The 20,149-nt window shown below is 40.3% G+C and overlaps 1 protein-coding gene across 1 annotated transcript in view; it reads right to left on the reverse strand.

Annotated features, from left to right (window-relative positions):
- Positions 1-10,502, reverse strand: part of kcnq1.1 (potassium voltage-gated channel, KQT-like subfamily, member 1.1) — a 59,509-nt gene extending 49,007 nt beyond the window's left edge. Inside the window, exons 1-2 of the mRNA XM_028587542.1 lie at positions 9,913-10,502; positions 2,399-2,489 (exon numbers count right to left, since the gene is read on the reverse strand). Of these exons, the coding sequence (XP_028443343.1) occupies positions 2,399-2,489; positions 9,913-10,274 (453 nt within the window). The 5' untranslated portion in view covers positions 10,275-10,502. The remainder of the gene's footprint in view (positions 1-2,398; positions 2,490-9,912) is intronic.
- Between the last annotated feature and the right edge of the window lie 9,647 nt (positions 10,503-20,149).

Raw genomic sequence — 20,149 nt, forward strand, 5'->3', positions numbered from 1 at the left:
AATGAACCTGTAGGATTTGAGATTATGATTTGCCATGAAACAACATGACCATTTCATCCCATTATCCACAGGCCAAGGTGAACTTGACACGTGGCACGCGCCACACCTCCTCGAAGAAAATCCTCAAGTCCTTTTTTTTTTTTTTTTTTTTTTTTTGTCTCAGCTTGAGTGACTCACCCATCACCAAAACAGTTCCTGTGCTCGGCAGCTGGTGTCTCAGGGTTAAGTTTATCCCATTTACTACTTACTTCAGAGGGGGAACCACACACCCTCTAGGCCAGCGGGATGTCCTGAAATTGTGTGCGGAAAGAACAACTAATGTTTCCCTAAATTTTTTTTTTTTTTTTTTTTTTTTTGTGAAGCAACGGTTAGGTCAATCAATCCATGAAATAGCTTTTCAAACAACAGAAACTAAGGTTTGATATGTGTTGTTTTAGCAACATCTTCCACAATCATCGTGTTGACTGTCGCAGCACTATCTTTGAAAATATACGCTCAATACACAGTCAAAATACTGTGATGGAAATGAATTATCATGTGCTTCATTAAACAAGGAAATTCTACATACATGCGATTTTAAAGCACTTCGTGACTTCTACTAACGGCATTGTTTTATGAGCATCACTATCGTTTGGGATTTATTTAAATGAGTTGCTTGACGTGGAACGGAAAAAAAAAACCACCAGAAGATCAGAATCATGCCTGTTGGCAGATGCCAGCCAACAAAAACAGACAAAGAGAAGTACTGAGCAGATGGCGAAAGTCAAAGGAAAGATCAGATCAGGAAACCGCAGAGGGAGAAAAAGCTACAGGCTGTATTTGCAATGTAAACAGTGCTTTCATAAGAAAACATTTAGAGTAGATAGAGATTCAGTTTCTTTCACATCTCAAACACTCTCCTACTATCTGCCAGACACATGAGGTTCATGGACCACTGATCACGATCATACACTGTGGAGTTTCCTTGCAAACAAAGTGTTTCTATGCATTCAATGGTTCTTACATTCTGTGCATCCTTAAGGCCTAACAAAATATATGGGACGCACATTACCTCATACAATACTTGCATTATTTACATCGACTGGCTGTCTTCCTTTTCTCTTATACTGGTGCACTGCTACCTTATGGGGCATCGCCCCCATCGACTGTAGAAACAGATACTGTGCATGCAATTGCATGGAAGTGAAGGACAAACCTGTAATTATTGGGATTGTTATGTGTGTTCTGTGTTTTCAGGGTCGATATACCAAAGATTGGAGGCAACCTGCCGCAAACTATCTCGCATTAAAGTTAAAGTATCATTTTGTACAAGCAGATGTTTAAGCAGAATATCAGAGCAATTTACATTCTGTTATTAAACCGAGTCAAAGTCAGTTTCTGACGTCTGTGCGGTCTGACGAGTGACTGAGATCGCTTCTTTGCCTTTTTTCTCTTTGTTTCATGGCGGGTGGCGGCCAATGACAAAAAAAAAAAAAAAAAAAAAAAAAAGGAAACCCAGTGAAAGTTCTGATGTTCGCAAGTTCTTACATCACCTCATTTAAGACTATGTTTTCTACGGCTGTGAAGAAAAAAAACATTTAAGTCATTGTCTGAATTATTAAGACAGAGAAAAGTGTAAAAACGTATACATTGTTAAGGAAGAGCTAAGTTAACAACCCAATGACATAAAAGAGCATAGGCCTATGAGCAGGGCTGAGTCTAGGACAGTCTTGGCCCAATGTAACCCCTGGTTATCGTTACTTTCATTTAGTAGATATATGACCTAATTTGGCTAGTTACAGTATGCACCACAACATGAGGCAGTTTAACATGCATGTTGTTTTTTCAAACTCTGCTTAGCTGTTGCTGCGATCACTTTCAGATTTCAGACTTTGATTGCTTCATGACTTGAGAATCCAAAACCACGGAACTATCTTTTTTAGATGTTTCACTCCATCCAACTTTATGTAACCCTGGTCTAACTGCGGCATGGATCTGCAGACAGCAGTCGTGGGTGAGCAGCATAAAAATGCGTCTCTTGAATGAACTAAGTTATCTTATTGTTCCGTTTGTGACTGAGCTAGCTAGCCCCATACATAATAACTACATCAGAACGATTTACGGCACCATTTATTCATTTCACCAAGCAACTTTCTGGTGGTCTGACCAGGGCTTTTAAAGTCTCTAGTTTTGAGCCCACAGTCCCTACAGTATCATCTTCACCCATCTGACCCCAAACCCTCTCAGCTCTGAGACGATTGACGATTGGTCCAATTGGGATAAAAATCATCTTCAGCTTTTAATGTAAAACCTGTGTTAGAAGTAGAGACCTACTCTTACATTAAGACAAATTAGAGACAAAACAATGTTTTTTTATGGTTAATCCCTGGTGTTACTTTTCAATTTAATCAACACTCACCACCCAGAAGAGTGTTGTGTGAGCCAAGGCCTGGTACTGGTCGATGGTAGACAGAACACTGAGGATCAGACAGGCCAGAACTATGAGAAACCTGTTGGAAATAAAGCAGATTACACTTTAATCTTGATAAAATCATGATTCTAAGTTTTATGTCGGTGTCCATTCTTATTTCCATTGTATATATTCTGTTATAATCCAACTGGACAATGACATCCAACCGTTTCCTCGAACCAAAGATTGACATGTCATCAGTCATTTTACAGTTTGATTTAAACGGCAAAACTTCGACTTTGGTGTCGGGTTCAAGTCTGAGCTTCCGAACAACTTTCAAAAAGTAAGTTTCAAGACGACATAACATTACTTTGTATTTTTGTCATAAAACGTACCTGACTGAATTTGAGCAAACAGTCAAGGACAGCTCTCTGGAGGAAAGTCGGTGAACCTTTTGAACTCTGCCACATGAATGCAAAGCGCATGATAAACTTGTCAAATAATGAGCACACAGGTTGGTGCCCGCACGCACGCACGCACGCACGCACACACACACACACACACACACACACAGTATCAACAAACACTAAATTGCTCCTTAAAATTCTCCTTACTCCCCCCCCACAAGGTCACAAATGTTTCAACTGCAGCAACAATAACACGTCTGTAACTCCTCAACCTACTTAATAGAAAGATATTTTATTTCTTTAAGATCAAGCTTTAAGCTGCTAAACCTCTCTCAGGTGGCTTTCAGTTTTTGACGTTTAAACTCTTTATAGTTTTTTTTTTATTTGGAAAAAGAGCAGGTTATTAAAGATTATTTACAGACTCATTGTCTTTTGGAAAGAGGTTGCATTTATTGAACTGAAAGAACAGTGAAACAATTAAACAAATCAATAGCGAAAACACCTTGAAATGTGAAATTTCCATTTATACTTCTCCCGTTTTTTTTCTCTCATTCAGAACACAAGACAAAAATAAGAGTTTAATTGCAAAACGTAACGTGCATAATAATCGATTTTCTTGATTACTCGGATTTTGTCGTCATTAGGAAAGGAAATTGTAATCGCGATTCATTTGATGGTAGTGGAGGAAGATGGGAGTGCAGGGCTGGCTGCAATCTGTGATGATGGGCCATTCTTAAACTCCTAACCTTGTTCACACGTGATTCAGCACCGCAGAGCCAGCCTCGGTTCCTGTTTTTATTTTCATTACTGCAGTATTGCCTCCACTATCAGAGCTGAAGTTGGGGGTTACGTTTCAGCTCCTTTTATTATGTTTGTCCGTTAGCAGTTTATCTCAGGAAATGAATAATGAATGTGCATTTGACTTTGTCAAACAGTTGGCATCGTGGCAAGGACAAACTGATTAACTTTTCATTTCCGTTGGCAAGAGATATGGCGGTGAAACTACTGAATGGATTTACATGACACCATCTGAATTCATTTGCCAATCAGCTGACAGAACAAACGGCCATGATTGGCCCAATCAAAAAACATGGAGGCACTGGAAAGTTGGCACTACACAGCCAGTATTTCAAAACTTGGTACAGTTACAGAAGAGCAACTTCTAATGCCGAGTGAACAAAAATCAAGCTGGCTGATTGAATAAAATGTGATTACTATATTGTATGATGATGATACACCACATATATATATATATATATATATATATATATATATATATATATATATATATATACCTGGGAAGGGTTGATGGACATTAGGGGTGTGCAAAAAAATCGATTCACATTCGTATCGCCATTCAAGCTCTACCAATTCAAAATCGTTTTTTTTTCTTTTTTTCTTTTCATTTTGTAATGGCGTGTATACTATTGTCCTGAAATGAGTTTAGCTGGCCAGTCCCATAGATGGCCCTGCGTCAAATTCACACTGACGCCTGGGCACTCTTGTCATAATCAAAAGAAGAATGAGTGCGGCAGAAGTAGTTTAGTCAGTGCAAACAATGGCAAACCTCACAGAAAGAATTATTCAACCTGCTCCATCCTCGCTCTATGGTGTTTTAAGCCTCCAAAGTCGACTTTAAGGCACCTAACCCTAACCTTAACCCTAACCCTAGCTACTGCCTAATCCTAGTACAACATTGGGGCTTAAAACACCAAACACCTGCATCCTCATTGAAGGCGAGAGTTTGGGCACATTTCGGCTTTTATAACCTCGAGGGGAAGAAGGAACTTGATAGGAATCATGCTGTATGCAGGCTTTGCAAAGCAAAAGTTAAAGGTCCCATGGCATGAAAATTTCACTTTATGAGGTTTTTTAACATTAATATGCGTTCCCCCAGCCTGCCTATGGTCCCCCAGTGGCTAGAAATGGTGATAGGTGTAAACCGAGCCCTAGGTATCCTGCTCTGCCTTTGAGAAAATGAAAGCTCAGATGGGCCGATCTGGAATCTTGCTCCTTGTGAGGTCATAAGGAGCAAGGTTACCTCCCCTTTCTCTGCTTTGCCCGCCCAGAGAATTTGGCCCACCAATAAGAGAGAGACATCATGGCTTTCAAACGAGCAAAGTGGCAGTTGGTCAAGGCCACACACCCACTCTCCACCTTGCCCCCCCTCTCTCCTCCTCAATAGCTACAGACAAAGAAATGGCACATACTAAGGAAAGCTCATTGTGGGACTGGCTCTAGTGGCTGTAATTCTGCACCAAGACCACTAAGGCCTATATAAAAGCATCCAAAGAGCAACATGTCATGGGACCTTTAAGTATTTTGGAAACACCACAAACTTGAGAACTCACATGGTACGCCATCACCCAGAGATTAACATTAAAGACGTGGATGAACAACAACCTAAAGTACCTAACATGCCATTCAACCAATGCTCTAAACTCTAACCGAACTCTGAAGGAAAAGCTCTTTTTATTTAACAGTTTTATTTTAAATGAATTGAATTAAATGTATTTGAAAGCTGGCCAAAGCTTGGCACTTTGCAGTTTTTAGTTGCAAAAGTTTTTTATTTTTGTATGACGACATATAAAGTAATATCAAACTACATTTAATTTGTTGTTTCTTTTTCTTTTAAAATGTATGTCTACTGCAACCACTTTGGAAAACTAACTACATTTATATACTGTGAATCGTTTTTCTTTTAATCGAGAATCGTTTTTGAATCGAAAATAGATTTTGAATCGAATCTTGAGCCTAAAAATTGATATCGAATCGAATCGTGACATTTTCTGAATCGTGCACCCCTAATTGACATACAGTATGAGAACACATAAAACTGCAAAATACAGTGCAAAATCTCCCAAGATCTCAAAAAAAGAAGCTGACCGACATTGCTTGTTCTATATATAAGGTAAATATCATTGAACATAATTTGTGGCTTGAAAACTGGCTAGAATGCCTGAAATCTTTTTCTTTTTTTTTACGTTTTTGGTTAATTTGTGTATTTTTGTATTGAATAGGAGACAGTTTAGAGGTGACAGGAAATGAGGAAAACAAGAGTCTAAGCAGTTACAATGGCAAGTGTTACTGGGGCATGGATGAAACCCAATATGGAACTGGCATATGGTAACAATATTGCACAGTGTTGGTGGATGTATTTGCTCTAATGCCATCTAGTTGATATTGTTTTAAACCATTGTTCAGAAAACAGCCCCAAAGAATCACTGTCTTCTTCCTGTATCAGCACATTTGATGGAAACTATGTGTAGAGGGAGTTATAGTTTCCAGCCAGTGTTTGCACCATGGAGGCTCTAATCGCCACATGCTACAGCCTGAGTTTATTGAAGACTGGCCAGGAATCCAAATACCCCCTAAACTAACACATACACACGCACACACGCGGACTTGAACGTGCACGCCACACGTCAACACAGATAAAAGACAGAAGATGGCCTGGTGTGTAACACAGCTAACAAAGCAGCTGGTTCTGTCTGAAATAGCAGCAGAAGTAGACAAAACAACACAGCAAAATGACTGTACTTTGGTACCTGCGACTTCTGCCAAAATGACATCTAAAGGCTGCTACTTGTGCACAATAAATGGGAGCAAATCTGTCAAAACATTGGGCAGAAACAAAATAGTAAGGATGCAGTGTAATTTATAAAAACCATATGTACAATTGTGACAGAGTTGAAAAGAGGATCAAAAGACATACAAATGAACATCAAACTTTGCAAGCCAAACACTCCCGTATGCTAATGGGGGTAATTTGTCAGCGAAGCTCTGCTTAAATTCTTTCACAGCATTTGAAATGCCAGTAAACATACACACTTAGTATGCGCAGCATACACTTCTGCTTCACTCTAAATCCATCTGAAGCAGTCTGACTCTAACTGCACCATCATACTTCACTTCCTTTACCTCCGGTGGGCTAGCAATAGACAAAATAATACACTGGCTCAGCTACATAGGCACGATTGAACTCTAAACAAAAGCTCAAAGCATTGCCCCTATCTATTATTGATAACAGATTCACTTGCAGTCTGTTGTGCAGTGAGTGAAGAGACAAAGCAAGTGCCAGGAGAAGAGTTACATTTAGGGACACTGCTGACCATGTCACTTGCTGTTACCATCAAATATCCTGTTTGGAACAACAATCATACTTTATTAGTATCACTGTACTGTGCTTTTAGAGAGATAAGATATAAAACATAAATTAAACTAAAAGCAGATGAATGCACTGTGAGAAAATATCAAATAAAATGTATTAAAGGGAGGTTGTAAGGCCTTGTCTGTAATTTGGACAGCCAGTAGGAGCCTTTGTCAGGGCCTCAGCCCTAGACTTTAGCTAGTATTAGGGTTAATAGTTTAGAGATATAAGGCAGTCACCAACAAGTGACCTGGTCTCCATGCTCCATTAAGAATCTGAGCTCCTGTGTTTTGTAAAAGAGAGCAAAAGATAAAAGCAAGCAAGCCTTTTTTCCCCAGAAGAAATACAAACAAAATCAAAAATGTTGCTCAAATTGAAAATAATAATAACACATGAACTTGTAGTTAAATCATTAAACCATTGTGTCAGAATTTGACTTCCTCCAGCTTGATGCTGTTTGACAGAATATCTAGTTCACTTTAATGGCGCTGAGGCTGAAAAACACTTTCTGATTTTTGGGTTTTCTCTTAACTCTCCTGATCGACTCATCTATAAGCAGCATGTGGGATGGATCCATGCTGCTCCAAACCAACATACTGCATTCACTGTTAGACTGTAGCACACTGCAGTGTAGACAGACACCCAGTGGGAGCATGGGATGTACTAAATAAATAAAATATACTAAAATATACCATGTTCCTATCCAGGGTCATGCACTATTGCTTTCTTTTTTCATTAATAAAAGAGACCTGAGTCCTTGCGAGCATATTGTATCACCACACATACATTAACTGACAATGTGCAAACAGACGCACACACAAGCGTCCCTCTGATAAGGACTCGGGTCACTCTGACGTTCAATTCTGGGTCAGTGATAAGGCCATGCTTGTTCTTAACTGCTTTTCTCCCACTGAAAGACTTGCAAAACAAGGTACTGAACTGACCCCAAAAACCTGCTGGATGGTTAGACGTCCCAATAACATGGTCCTACAACTAACCCCTGCTTGTATTATAGAAGTGAGAGAGTTTGGTCTACTCTACACTACTAAATACTCTCAAATCAAACCTACCTAATGAGACGTAACAAAGACGGAGACGTGTTTTTTAATTATACTGTTTTTTTTTAAGCTTGGATTTGGGCGCACAGCTTCCTGCCATCTTTGCCAAAAAAGGTACCATCACATTACACTTCTGTCCTGCAAATATTGTCTCTCAATTAAATCAACTGATGCCCACACAACATACAAATTCAACGATGCGCTTCCTTATTTGGTGCAATCTCCTCGCTGGTTCCAGTGGACTTGTGAACTTTGATCATGTGCAATATAGAATCAGCATCGGACATGTAGAAGTCATTATTCCAGCATGTACCATCACCATGTTTTCAACAATGTTGCAATGTCAGACTACAAAGTGCAGCATCGCTCTCACAGACTTTGTGATCACTTTGTTAAAAACAAGAATTACAAAACGGAGGAAACCGTTCCATCATATCCTTTTTTGTTTTGGTTTTGGTTTAATAGTCTAATGTTAAACCAGAAATTTCAAATCTGGGCAAAACAGGTCTCTGGATGGAGCTGAGTTACAGCAAACAAACAGCTTTCATGGCTGAGTGTCGCAGACTGTGATGTTTGCTACTGACACTGGGGCTTATGAAAGACATTGATTTTGTATTTTAAGAAGCCCTTTGTAGTGATTCCTGTCATGTGTGCAGTCTGAGCCTTCTTGGAATCAGCCATTACAAGAAGGTTAAGGCATCTCATCTTGCTGTACAGTCTAATGATATAATATTTCAAATGTTGATGCTTAAACAAACATTTTCTGTGATAAGAGCAGCCAATAGCGTCCCTATTTTTGTACATTGTGCAGTTAGCCTTGGTGATGTTCTAATGTGTTTGAGTTGCGCTGTGTTGGCTCATGCTCCATTTGAGTCACCGAGACTCTAACCTGCTCCGACAGGCTGCGTTCCCCTGCGTCCCCTCCGACCCTGCAGGGTCGCAGGGTGGCCGCTACCTCCTCCAGAGCACACACACACACACAGACACACACACACACTGCCATGTTTAGCTTCCTGCTATCAGTACCAGCAAGTGGGGGCAGACAGAACCCACGAGGGTGAGCTGGAATATCATATTCCACATTCCAAAACCTCTGCCTGAACACTCCCGTCTGGATCTACGGGACTGTCAGTTTCCCGGACGTGGGTGATACCACGAACAGTGAAATGTATCAGTGGTGTGTAGAGAGAGGTGTTTATCATGAGTAGCATTTCATTTGTCAGAAAAAGACAAATTGTCAAGGTACCTGTCACAAAAAAAAATGTGACAGCTTCACGATATTGAAGCTTTACAGATGAAATCACACTGGATTACTTCAAGATTTATGTTCATTACTAGTTGTATTATTTATATTTCATTTTGTCATTTGCCTGTCATACTGTCAAGAAGGTAAAAAAAAAAAAAAACTAAAACATTGTGTCAGGTTGAAAGGTTCTCTTGTTAATAGACTTACTGAATGCAAACCAGAAAGCCATCTGTGCTGTTGTACTCACACTGTTGTGGAAAATTAAATGTTCAATGGTGCTGAGGAAAATAGTCTCCCAAATGAAAGATCTGTATAATACCCCTTTAGTACTCCTATGATAACGTATTTTCTCTTAGTTTCTCTTGTCTGTGATGAATTCTATGGGGTTGTTTTTTTTTATCTTCTATGGCTAGACTTAAATATCCTTTTAATATTCCAAGAGGGACCTCCAGTTGTGCTGTGATATCTGTGCAGCATCTTTCTAAAATTCACAGGATTAACAGTTCTTTGTAGTGAGGGCATCCAAGGCTCTACATGCGCAATTAACTCCCTGTTTAATTAGGATCTTAGAGTTGAAATTATACCCTTGAATACCCCACGGATCTGGATGATTAGGAGAATTAAAAAAAAAAAAAAAAAAAAAAAAACACACACACACTCACACTGAGAAGTGATACACGAAGCATTTCCAGCCAGACGGCCTTTCCAGAAAGTTATACACGCGTCCTTGGATGTAGGCGCGGGTGAGGACTGGACGGACCCCGGTGCTGTACACCGACATCCGCACAGACATCCGGGGGTGAGATAAGTACGGGTGGAGGTGAACAGTTGGTACATTTGTGGTAGTGTTACCGTCCTCTGGCATTTTGTCTCTTTCAGAAAACGCGTCGTTGCCCGCAGGTGTCCCCGGTTCTGGCGCGCTAAACGTGGTTTGCGACAGCTCCAAATCCGGTGGTCTGTTACCACGTGCCACACCAGAAGACCTCCGTGTCTTCCCTTCTTGATAGGGGGCGGAACTGGACATAGCAGCTTCCCCGTTATTCTTCTGTCGATGGGTTAACTTTTCTCACGGTAAAATGTTCGGTCACTGACTCCAACGGACTGTTCGCCCATGTGCGCTTACCTTCTGCTGTGCGCCTGATTTCACCAGGGCGCATAAATATGTCAAATCAACTGAGATAGTGATGCCCTAGATCACCAGGACGGCGTTTCTTTAATTTAACTTTACAGCTCTCTGGGTTGCTGAGGTGATGCCGAGTCTCAGCCCCTGAATGAATATCCCCTACCTCTTCCAGAGCTCTTATCAGCCTGGAGAGCTGTGGGGGCCCTGCGGGCGGTGCGCAATGAGTCGCCAGCTGTTCAGACATTTTATTATTTTGCAAAACCGCTCGAAAGCAATCTGCAGCTCATCCTCAGATCTGCGGGGAAAAAAACACACCACACCATTAACCTTGTCCCCCCTCCTCCCCCATACTTACTTTTTCACACAAAATGCAAACGCAACTATTTTTGCAAACCTGTAAAAACAAATGTCATGTGGTTGACCTTCTACTGTATAGGCCTACATAACTAATAAAAGTCTTACTCGTCAAATAGATTTGGTGGTGTACTGATGTGAAATTATGTCACCCTCACAGGCATTTATGTATGTGTGAATGTTTAGATGCACATACTAAATGAGCAACAACCAATAAAGCACTTGTGTACCTCAAGGTTACCAGTGGAATGTGTTGCATTAATGTAAAAGTCTATTGCATCAATCACACACTTAAAGTGACTAAAGGCACAGGCCTAACTCACATGTAAACAGAACGGTGACCCCGCCACCAAAATTCAAAACACAAGATTGGAAACTGCTATCATTCATACATTGATTGACATGTCTTTTAATAACAATATAAGTCAACATAATGTGTCTGTAACTTCCATTATGACCAGTTAGAAACACAACTTTTTTATAGCCACGCGTATGTAGGCTATAGGCCTTTTTTTTTGTATATGAGGAATAACTCATGTACTAACATTGTTTCATAATACACTCACAGCAATATACATTGAAGACAGTGCATGTATAACCACTATGGTGTAAATTAACAGAAGATTCACTTGATGTTGATTCAAGACCTTCAGCAGGTGCAGTAAACTATGTTGTTGCACATGCGTTGCACATATATCACATATATCAAGATGTCGGGTCTGGGAACTCACCATTGGCAGGGCTGAAGCCGAGGGGCGGGATAAACGGTTGTCTTTCAAATTCTCTCTGCACGCAATAGGTAGCCCGGTCTCATGGCAGTTCGTGATGTGGTCACGTTATTTAATCTATTGAGTCGTGGTTATAACGAATTTTAAAGCAATGTATTTCAATGGGAAGCATATTTCGTGATCACAGAACGATGACGGTAGTGAGTAGTATTGATAAGGCCAAAGTCCGCACAAGGAGGTTGGTCGGGTTGGTGGTGGATGGGTCAAACAACATGCGTCCCGGGGATCGCGTCCCACATGTGACGTGTACACGAAATAAACTTCAAAATCGTGACCTGTAAATGTATCAATAAATCAAAATAACGTGACTATTTCACAACCTGGCGTGAGACCGGGTTGCAATAGGAGCAACGAAGAAGGTAGTGGAGCTAGTTGATAGATTAAACTTTTGCCGTATCCGGTCGGCAAAACTCCGAACACATCTTCATTTTTTAAGAATGATTTCAGTGCCGTTCTTTGTTCTTTTCTCAAAGAAAAGCTTAACTCCAAGTCTTCCAGAGTCGCGGCCAAAGCCGATTCGAAAGACCGCTGTTCCCAGCAGCAGCAGCAGCAGCCATAAGCCCGCCCACCGACTCTATACACAATGTGATTGGCCCGGCCAGAGTTTGGTTTTTCCAGCTCGTAAGCCAACGGAGAGTTGCTAGACTGACCCTGGCTGCAAATTACATTTGCTGCCGCTAGGGTGCGTCTAGATTTCTAGGCTACATATATCCCCCTTCTATACTGAAATCAGGATGATGAGTTCAGTTAATTAGCAATGCATTAGTAACATTTTTGCGCATTGCCGTTCATGAATTCCTCTATTATTTAGAAAAGATGAATCTCTCATGAAAAGGTGTTGATTGGCTGAGTTCATTTGTGCAGAAGTGTAAAGAAAGGCCTCCCATTGTTTGAGATGACAGACAGGCTGTGAGTCGTTTCCCCTCATTAAACTGCCAGTCGGAAGGAGGTAAGAAGTGCCTCTCATCGGGAGAAAGTCTCTGACATGTTGGGAAGCTATACCCACTCTACATATTTGTTGTCACCAACAGTACTCAGATGTGTTACTGCTCAGACTGTTATAGATGGAGCAACTCTGTCACAGAGGAGCTCTGCATTGTGTGCATTTAACTTTCCATTTCGCTTTTTCGCCTAAAAGCGTTTCCTATCGCCTCTCCACTATGAGCTGAAGAGGAAGAAAAAGAAACACCACACGACCGATAAAATATAGCTCATATTACCATTATTATTTATTTATTTACTGGAGTAATAAAACATGTTACTGCTTGAAAATCATGCCTGTTTCCTGACCTATTTGTGTTTAATTACAGTGTGAAAGTAGCTTTCTCAACCCTGGTGTTGGTGTGATCCAAGGAGAACTCTGGGGACACATGCAGCTTAGTTTGACAAGGTTATCCTGTGGTCTTTTTTTTTTTTTTTTTTTTTTTTTTTTTTTTTTTTTTGCAGTGACCTTGGCCATGCTAGTCCAAGGTGGAGGAAACAAGTTCGCCGCAGCGGATTTTAATAGGAGTCGAGTGGCATCTATGTGATGACAGGATCTGTTGCCAGGTAGACATTAAACACAACTCTAACTGGTTCTTGCTCTTAGATGCCACCCACTACATTTGAGTTATTGTAGAAAGTGAAGTTATCTTGAAGGTCACCCATGCTCCTATATTTGATTGTGTGAAGGAAATACAATATTTAATATATATATTTTTTTTTTTTAAGATTCTTTTTTGGGGCTTTTCCCTTTATTTGAAAGTGTATAGACATGAAAGGGGGAGAGAGACAGGGGACAACACGCAGCAAAGGGCAGCAGGTCGGAATCGAACCCTGTGCTGCTGCAAAGGACTCAGCCCACATGGGGCTAACGCTCTGACTGGGTGAGCTAGAGGTCACCCCAAATAATTAATCTAATTTAATATTAAATGAGTAATAACCATCTTGGTAATGGATTAATTTTAATTTCTTTAAGCATACATGTCAAAGATTCAATGGTACAAGCTATTTAAATGTAAACATAAGTCTTTTATGATAGTAAACTGAATACCTTTGGGTTTTGGATTGTTGGTTTGACAAAACAAGCAATGTAAATATTGTCACTGTCATGTGAAAAACCATTTATCTCCAGAATACTAACATTTCATTGTCTAAGGCAAATTGCCTTGTTATCACTTTTGGGACAATGCATTTTTTTAAGATTTTAAGAAGGGCTTTTCCACCTTTAGTTTTTGACAGGACAGCTAGGTGAGAAAGGAGAGAGAGAGAGAGAGAGAGAGAGAGAGAGAGAGAGAGAGAGGGAAGACATGCAGGGAATCGTCACAGGTTGGATTCAAAACCCTGGAGCTCTGCATCGAGGCATAAGCCTCTCAGTATATGTGCACCTGCTCTACCCACTGAACCACCCCGGCCACAGACAATGCATTTTTTTTAAGCTAATCCAATGGGGGTTTTAAATGGTTTCTTTAGCTTTAGATGTTTATTTTAAAAAATTAAACATGGTCCATGGTTTTCTTTGGACAGCGATGATATGTCAACTTAAATGTTGCTGTTCTTGAAATACAGAAAAAAAGGCCTACGATTGCCTCCACATGGCTCTCGCAGACCATTCCCCAACTCGTAAATACTGTACCGACGCTTTGTTACAGCATGAGCAGTCGGATACACTGTAGTCAAGGTAGTCAAGAAGAAAATAATGATCAGATTAATACATAATGCATATTATTGTTCAGGCAGCCCTATTGATGTTAGGTTTACTGGCAAAACAGGGATCATTACAGAAATGTATTTTGTAGAACAGAGTACATGTATGTTTATTGATGTTGCTCAATAAAAGAAAACCGCTCTGGTAAGACTTCTCAAATGTCTATCAAATCAAAGATGTGCTGTATTTTATTATTATTATTACCCATCAGGACAGGTATTATATGTTTGACAATTCTACACTTCCTTTATAACGTTCATGTTGCATCATACTTAACTCATTCTCCCATGAGTGAATAATATTCGCATTTTAACCCATGTCAAGTAATTTAAAAATCTGACTTGAGGAAATTGCCTCCTACTGCAGTTGACACCAGAGGGCAGCTAGAAAGCCTTTGGAGTCTGGTGTCATTCATTGCAATAAGGTTAGAGAAAAAGGGAAGCTCATCTTCCTCTATAAGTGCATATGAAACAAGCTGTTTTTTTTTATTAACTGGTATTTACCCTGGCTGATCCAGATGAGATTAAGGGATTCTTTTTCCTGAGCCCCAGCTCAAACAGCAGCAACACCTAATCTAGTTTGCAAGGGGAAACAAACAATAACATTCCATAGTAATTAATTGTTGATCTCAAATAAAGGAAAATGGAAGGCATGAGAGAAAAAAGAAACAGTGAGAAGGAGGGATGATACAGAGATAACATCCTAAAAATTACAACTGGAATATCAACACTTTCCACATGTGTTCTTGTCATAAATGCTTTGAACTCATAGGCAGTTACATAAGGTTGTCATGTTTCTGCAGGGTCAGTCAGCCTTTCCAAACAGGCTCTGTCCAAGCATTCTGGCCAGTCAGTAGAAATTAGACATGGGACCTCAGACTGTACTGTCTTCCATATTTATGAGTAGTATAAACACATAAAGGGACGGGGGAGCTATCCCTCAATGGCAGTATAAAACAGATAATCAGTGACTAAGCCTATTCATGTAAAGACATAGTTAATCAAGCCATGGCATGCAATGTTTAAATATGGGTGTGGGTTTTGCATTTTGTGATATAACGCAATTAATAATGATGAAGAGTCTCCTGCATGTGCATCACTGAGTTGAGGCTTGTACACATATTCACTGTGGCCCAATTCAGGGGCTGCATGCTTTGAAGTCTGCGTTTTGCATATGACAACACCGTCCCCTTCCAAAGGCTCCTTTTGAATGCAGCCTCAGAAATGGGTCCCGCTTTTGCCTGACTTTCAACAACACAATTGGTGTATCTTTTGTGACCCTCATTCTACGTGCAGCTACTTGAGGCTAAAACCAACGCACTAAAAAGCACTATAGACTGGAAAACAGAGTCAACTAACTGCTATCGACTCCCATTTGTAAACACTCTTAGTGCACAACTTTGTCTTGCATTGGCTGGAAAATAGAACTGTCCTATTTTTTTTTCTTTTGTGTTATGTTGCAGTCATATGCACTAGTACTTTTTGGTTGTCCTGGTCAATTCATGTGACCGTGGCTTTTTTTGTGAGTCGTTTGAGATCAAGTGATCATTGGTCATAATGCACTGAAAAGTGGAAATAATGCAATTCACACATATGCTGTAATGTATGCCACTGTTTGTTTTCAGCCTGAAACATTACAATTGAGAAATACAGTTATACAGATATAATGTTTTAGATTATATCATTATACTGGAAACGTGTTCTGTCTACAGAGCGATGTTATCTCCCAAAGGAGATACATGTTGTTTACATGTGGGATGACCACAGCAAATGTCTCTAAATTTACTGAAATAATTGTTTCCAATCCTCTGAATTGCCACCCACATCTCTGTTTTGTCTGGCAAATTTAGGCCATTGATGGTTGTTACCAACCGGTTGGATAATTGACCAATCAGAGATTTTTAGTAGATGGTACAGTAAGAATGGGAATATCATCTTCCTTCATAGCAAACTAGCTATATCCATGAAGAATAGCAACAGACAAATTGCGACAAGCGTCGAAGTGTCTATATATAGACACTGAAACAGCAGTAGAGGTCGCTGTAAGTGGGCCTACAGAAATAAATCTCTTGATTTGGACAATTTGTTTGAACTTTGTGGTAACTGCCTCCACACCTTTGTAACATTGCAACTTTGTTACAGAACAGCTATATTACACTTTGATTGGATAGGGTAAAACACGTCTCCCTTCCAACAAGAAATAGACTGAATGAATTGAAACAAATATTGAATATTTACCATTTACGAGATTGTCCATCATGTTAACGGGAAAAATTATTACTCATCACCCCTTGATTTATGGCAGATACTTCAAAGAACAGATTCAACAAAGAGCGGGGACTATTATACAAACATATTGGTCCATCGTGACTTAAAGGAGAAATCCGGCGCGAAATGAACCTAGGGGTTAATAACACATTTGTACCGAGTCGACCGTTCTCTGGGATATGTTTATTAAAAGTCTATTAAAAAGATAGTTCATAAAGACTGTACCGTTTGCGGTCAGTACCGTCAGCCTTGTTAGTGATATAGAAATAGCGCTCACATTCGATTAGCATGAAATAGGGTGACCAGACGTCCCGGTTTGACCGGGACAGTCCCGATTTTGAGTTGCGTGTCCCGAGTCACGACAAAAGCCTGTCGGGACACTAAAATACCAACCACTATGAAATTGTCCCAGCTGTCAGCGATTACATAGCCAACGTGGTCTTATTATAGCCTGATCGGTAACTAAACCCATGTAGTTAGACTAATAAAGCATCCAGCGTATGATTTTAAAAATGTGTGTGTATGTCAGTCAATCGTAGCAGTCTGCGTCTGCATAATCTGTGCAGCCAGCGTTACAATGTATATTTGTAAACATTGTTGCAATGCCTCTTCTTATCTGTCTCGTTTTAACAGCCAGGCTATATCGCTAGCTAGGCTACACTACGACAATGGCGAAGAGAAAGTCAGCATTCACTAAACATTTGCAAAGGGCTTACCCCTTCCTCCGCGAAGTCCAGGGCGATGATTATGCAGCGTTCTGCACACACTACAAAACCTCATTTTCTTACCATTTCGAAACAGCAAAACATAAACGTTGGGTAGAGGCATGGGCTAGCAGCGTGGCCACTACTTTAGCAAAGTTAGTGCTGGAAGTGCCGAGTTCAAGCGGGCTGCTGAGGAGGGGACGTTTGCATATCATCTGGTGAACCACAACCAAAGCTTCAGGTCCATGGACTGCACTGCGGGTCCGATAAGAAAATTTTATGATGAGCGCTTCATTTGTGCACAAACCAAGGCTGAAGCAATCGTGACCAATGTCATCGCACCCCATGCCATGGATCTGGTAAAGGCCGACCTAGGGGTAGTTCAGCACGTCTCTGTGGCTGTTAATGCTTCCAACCGCAAGGCTGTGAAGCTGATTCCCATTGTGATCCGCTACTTCAAGGATACAAAGGGGGTACAGGTGAAAATCCTGGATTTCACATCCATTCCAGGTGAGATGTCTGATATTTTAGTTATGTTATGTACCTGCATGCGATAGTGAAGTGCATAAATATACTTATACCTTGTTTCTGTATTTGCATTTTTGCAGATGGCACACTGATTGACTTTGGTTATGGTATGGGCTAAAGGGAAGGGATTCGGTTTGTAGGAGTGTTGTTAGTGAGTGCGTGTATATGAAAGTGAATGTTGTTGTATTTAAATGTTTGTTATTGTCTTACATTAATTATGATTCTTTATCTTGATGTTGGTTTCTTTTGTATCTTAAAGGACCCCCTCGAAAATGAGATGGTGCATCTCAAGGGGTTATCCTTGAAAATAAAATAAATAAAAATAAATAGTTGGAGAAGTCAGTCGCAGCATCCGATTGTTCAATTTGATGGACAAAGAAGTTGGTTTTTTTTGCTGAAAACACCAACGCCAACTTTGGCGGAAGAGCAAGGGCAGGGGTGAATAACGTCTTCTACAAGTTGAATCAGGCCACTGCCAATGACCTGGTGCACACATCGCTCACAACGCTCTCCAAACTGTCACATATACCCTTCCCTGCGACATTGAAAGCTTAATTGTGAAAGTGTTAGGACATTTCCACATCTTTTCTGTCCGCACTGAGCAACTGAAAGAGTTCTGCGACTTTGTCGAACTCCAGTATGCCACTCTCTGGCGGAATGAATGAATTGATGTTTGTATTAATATGCATTATGTAATTAATGATTTATGTATTACTGCCATCCTTAAAGGGGTGGTTCAGAATTTTGGACATATGACCTAATTTCCAAGTTAGCCAGTGTGTTATTTATCAGTGGAGACCGTTTTCAACACTTTTCATCCAGTCCTTCCAGTTGCAGAGTTCACTGGTGCTAGGCTAGCGCAAGTCAACAGTATCTGCTAGCCTGCCACTAAAAAACAGTCTTACCCACTCCACAGTACACCCAAGGCAAATGAATTATAACGCCAGACTATCAATGTAAATATCTGTGTTGATAGAATAATGTTAGAAATAAAACTACCCTCTCCACTGATGAATAACACACTGCCTAACTTGGAAATTAGGTCCTATGTCCAAAATTCTGAACCACCCTTTTAATATCCCATGAATCATCAGGAATTTACGTGTTCATAGTCTGTCATTTGTGACCTCATACATGAACAACACAACTAAAGCATTAGGTACGTGGGCACATCATTATGAATTATGATTTATTAAGCAAGATCCTGATTATTTATTTTTCTGCAAAACAATGTGGTCATCACTGCGCAAATTTTGATTTGAACACAACTTGTGCATAATGATGTACCCACCTTACCTAATGCTTTAGTTGATGTGTTGTTCATGCATGAGGTCATGAATGAGAGGCTATGAATGTCAATTCCTGATGTTATAAAGGAATGAAGTAATGCACAAATCATGAATTAATTCATGCATGAATTCATAATTCATGTACCCTTACCATAAAGTGTAACCATAACTTTAGTTCAAGCCTGATGCCCTTTATCGATTTACGAATTATGCTTTTTATAATGTTTTTATGATACTTATGTTTAAGGTTATAATATATGCTGTCATGTATGGGTGTTGATGTTCTTTATATATTGTGTCATGCTCTTGTGCAAAGGAAATTCCCCTAGGGGCAAGAAAGGCTTCATTCATTCAACCCTAAGGTTTTCTGTTGTGTTGAAATCCAGTGACTGGGGAGGCCATTGGAGTAAACATAAGTCAATGCCGTTTTGCATTTTCTTCACAGAAGTATTCATTTGGAAAAGGTAACTTAGCATTGTTGCTAACAGCTCCTTGTTAGCAACAGTGCTAACTTATGCTATTGTATTCGGGACATGCAGCACTGATGTGGCACCAAGAAAACATTTACCCTCATCAGATTCATTTTCTGGACAAAACAAGGTTTATCACTTTGTAGTTTTGCATTATTCTGCACAGTGAGGGTGACAGGTGGACAGGTGGGAAATGTCAGCATCTGAAAAAGAGACATAAACACAAGCACAGGGAGGCGAAGGTGAGACTGATGCAGGAGCAGCTGTAACAAAAACAAAACTTGTAACTGTGTTGTGGGAACTAGATTATTGCAAAGTAACGCGTTAATACTGAAAATTTGGTAATGGAACGTAGTTCCTTTTTTCAATTCGGCGCAACGTTACTTTTCCCCAGGGACAGATTTGACAGCGACACTGCCTTCTCAGCTGCGCGCTCACAAGCTCCACAAGGTACGTGACAGAGGCTGGTAGTAACGGAGCAATGCTGCAACCAACGCTAACTTTTGAGAGCGTTTTTAGCTTTGTGGCTTTTTACTGGACGGCGAGCGGAGAGCTATGTGACACATGCCACTACATCGCTGAGGACTGGCGGTTAAAGCATGCCAGGCAGACACAAAGCTGACAACCTAACAGATGGATGCGGTGGAGATGGGCTCATACATAGACTAGGCTACACGCAGCGGACCACTG

The sequence above is a fragment of the Perca flavescens genome, chromosome 1 (assembly GCF_004354835.1).
Source record: "Perca flavescens isolate YP-PL-M2 chromosome 1, PFLA_1.0, whole genome shotgun sequence".
Taxonomy (NCBI): domain Eukaryota; kingdom Metazoa; phylum Chordata; class Actinopteri; order Perciformes; family Percidae; genus Perca; species Perca flavescens.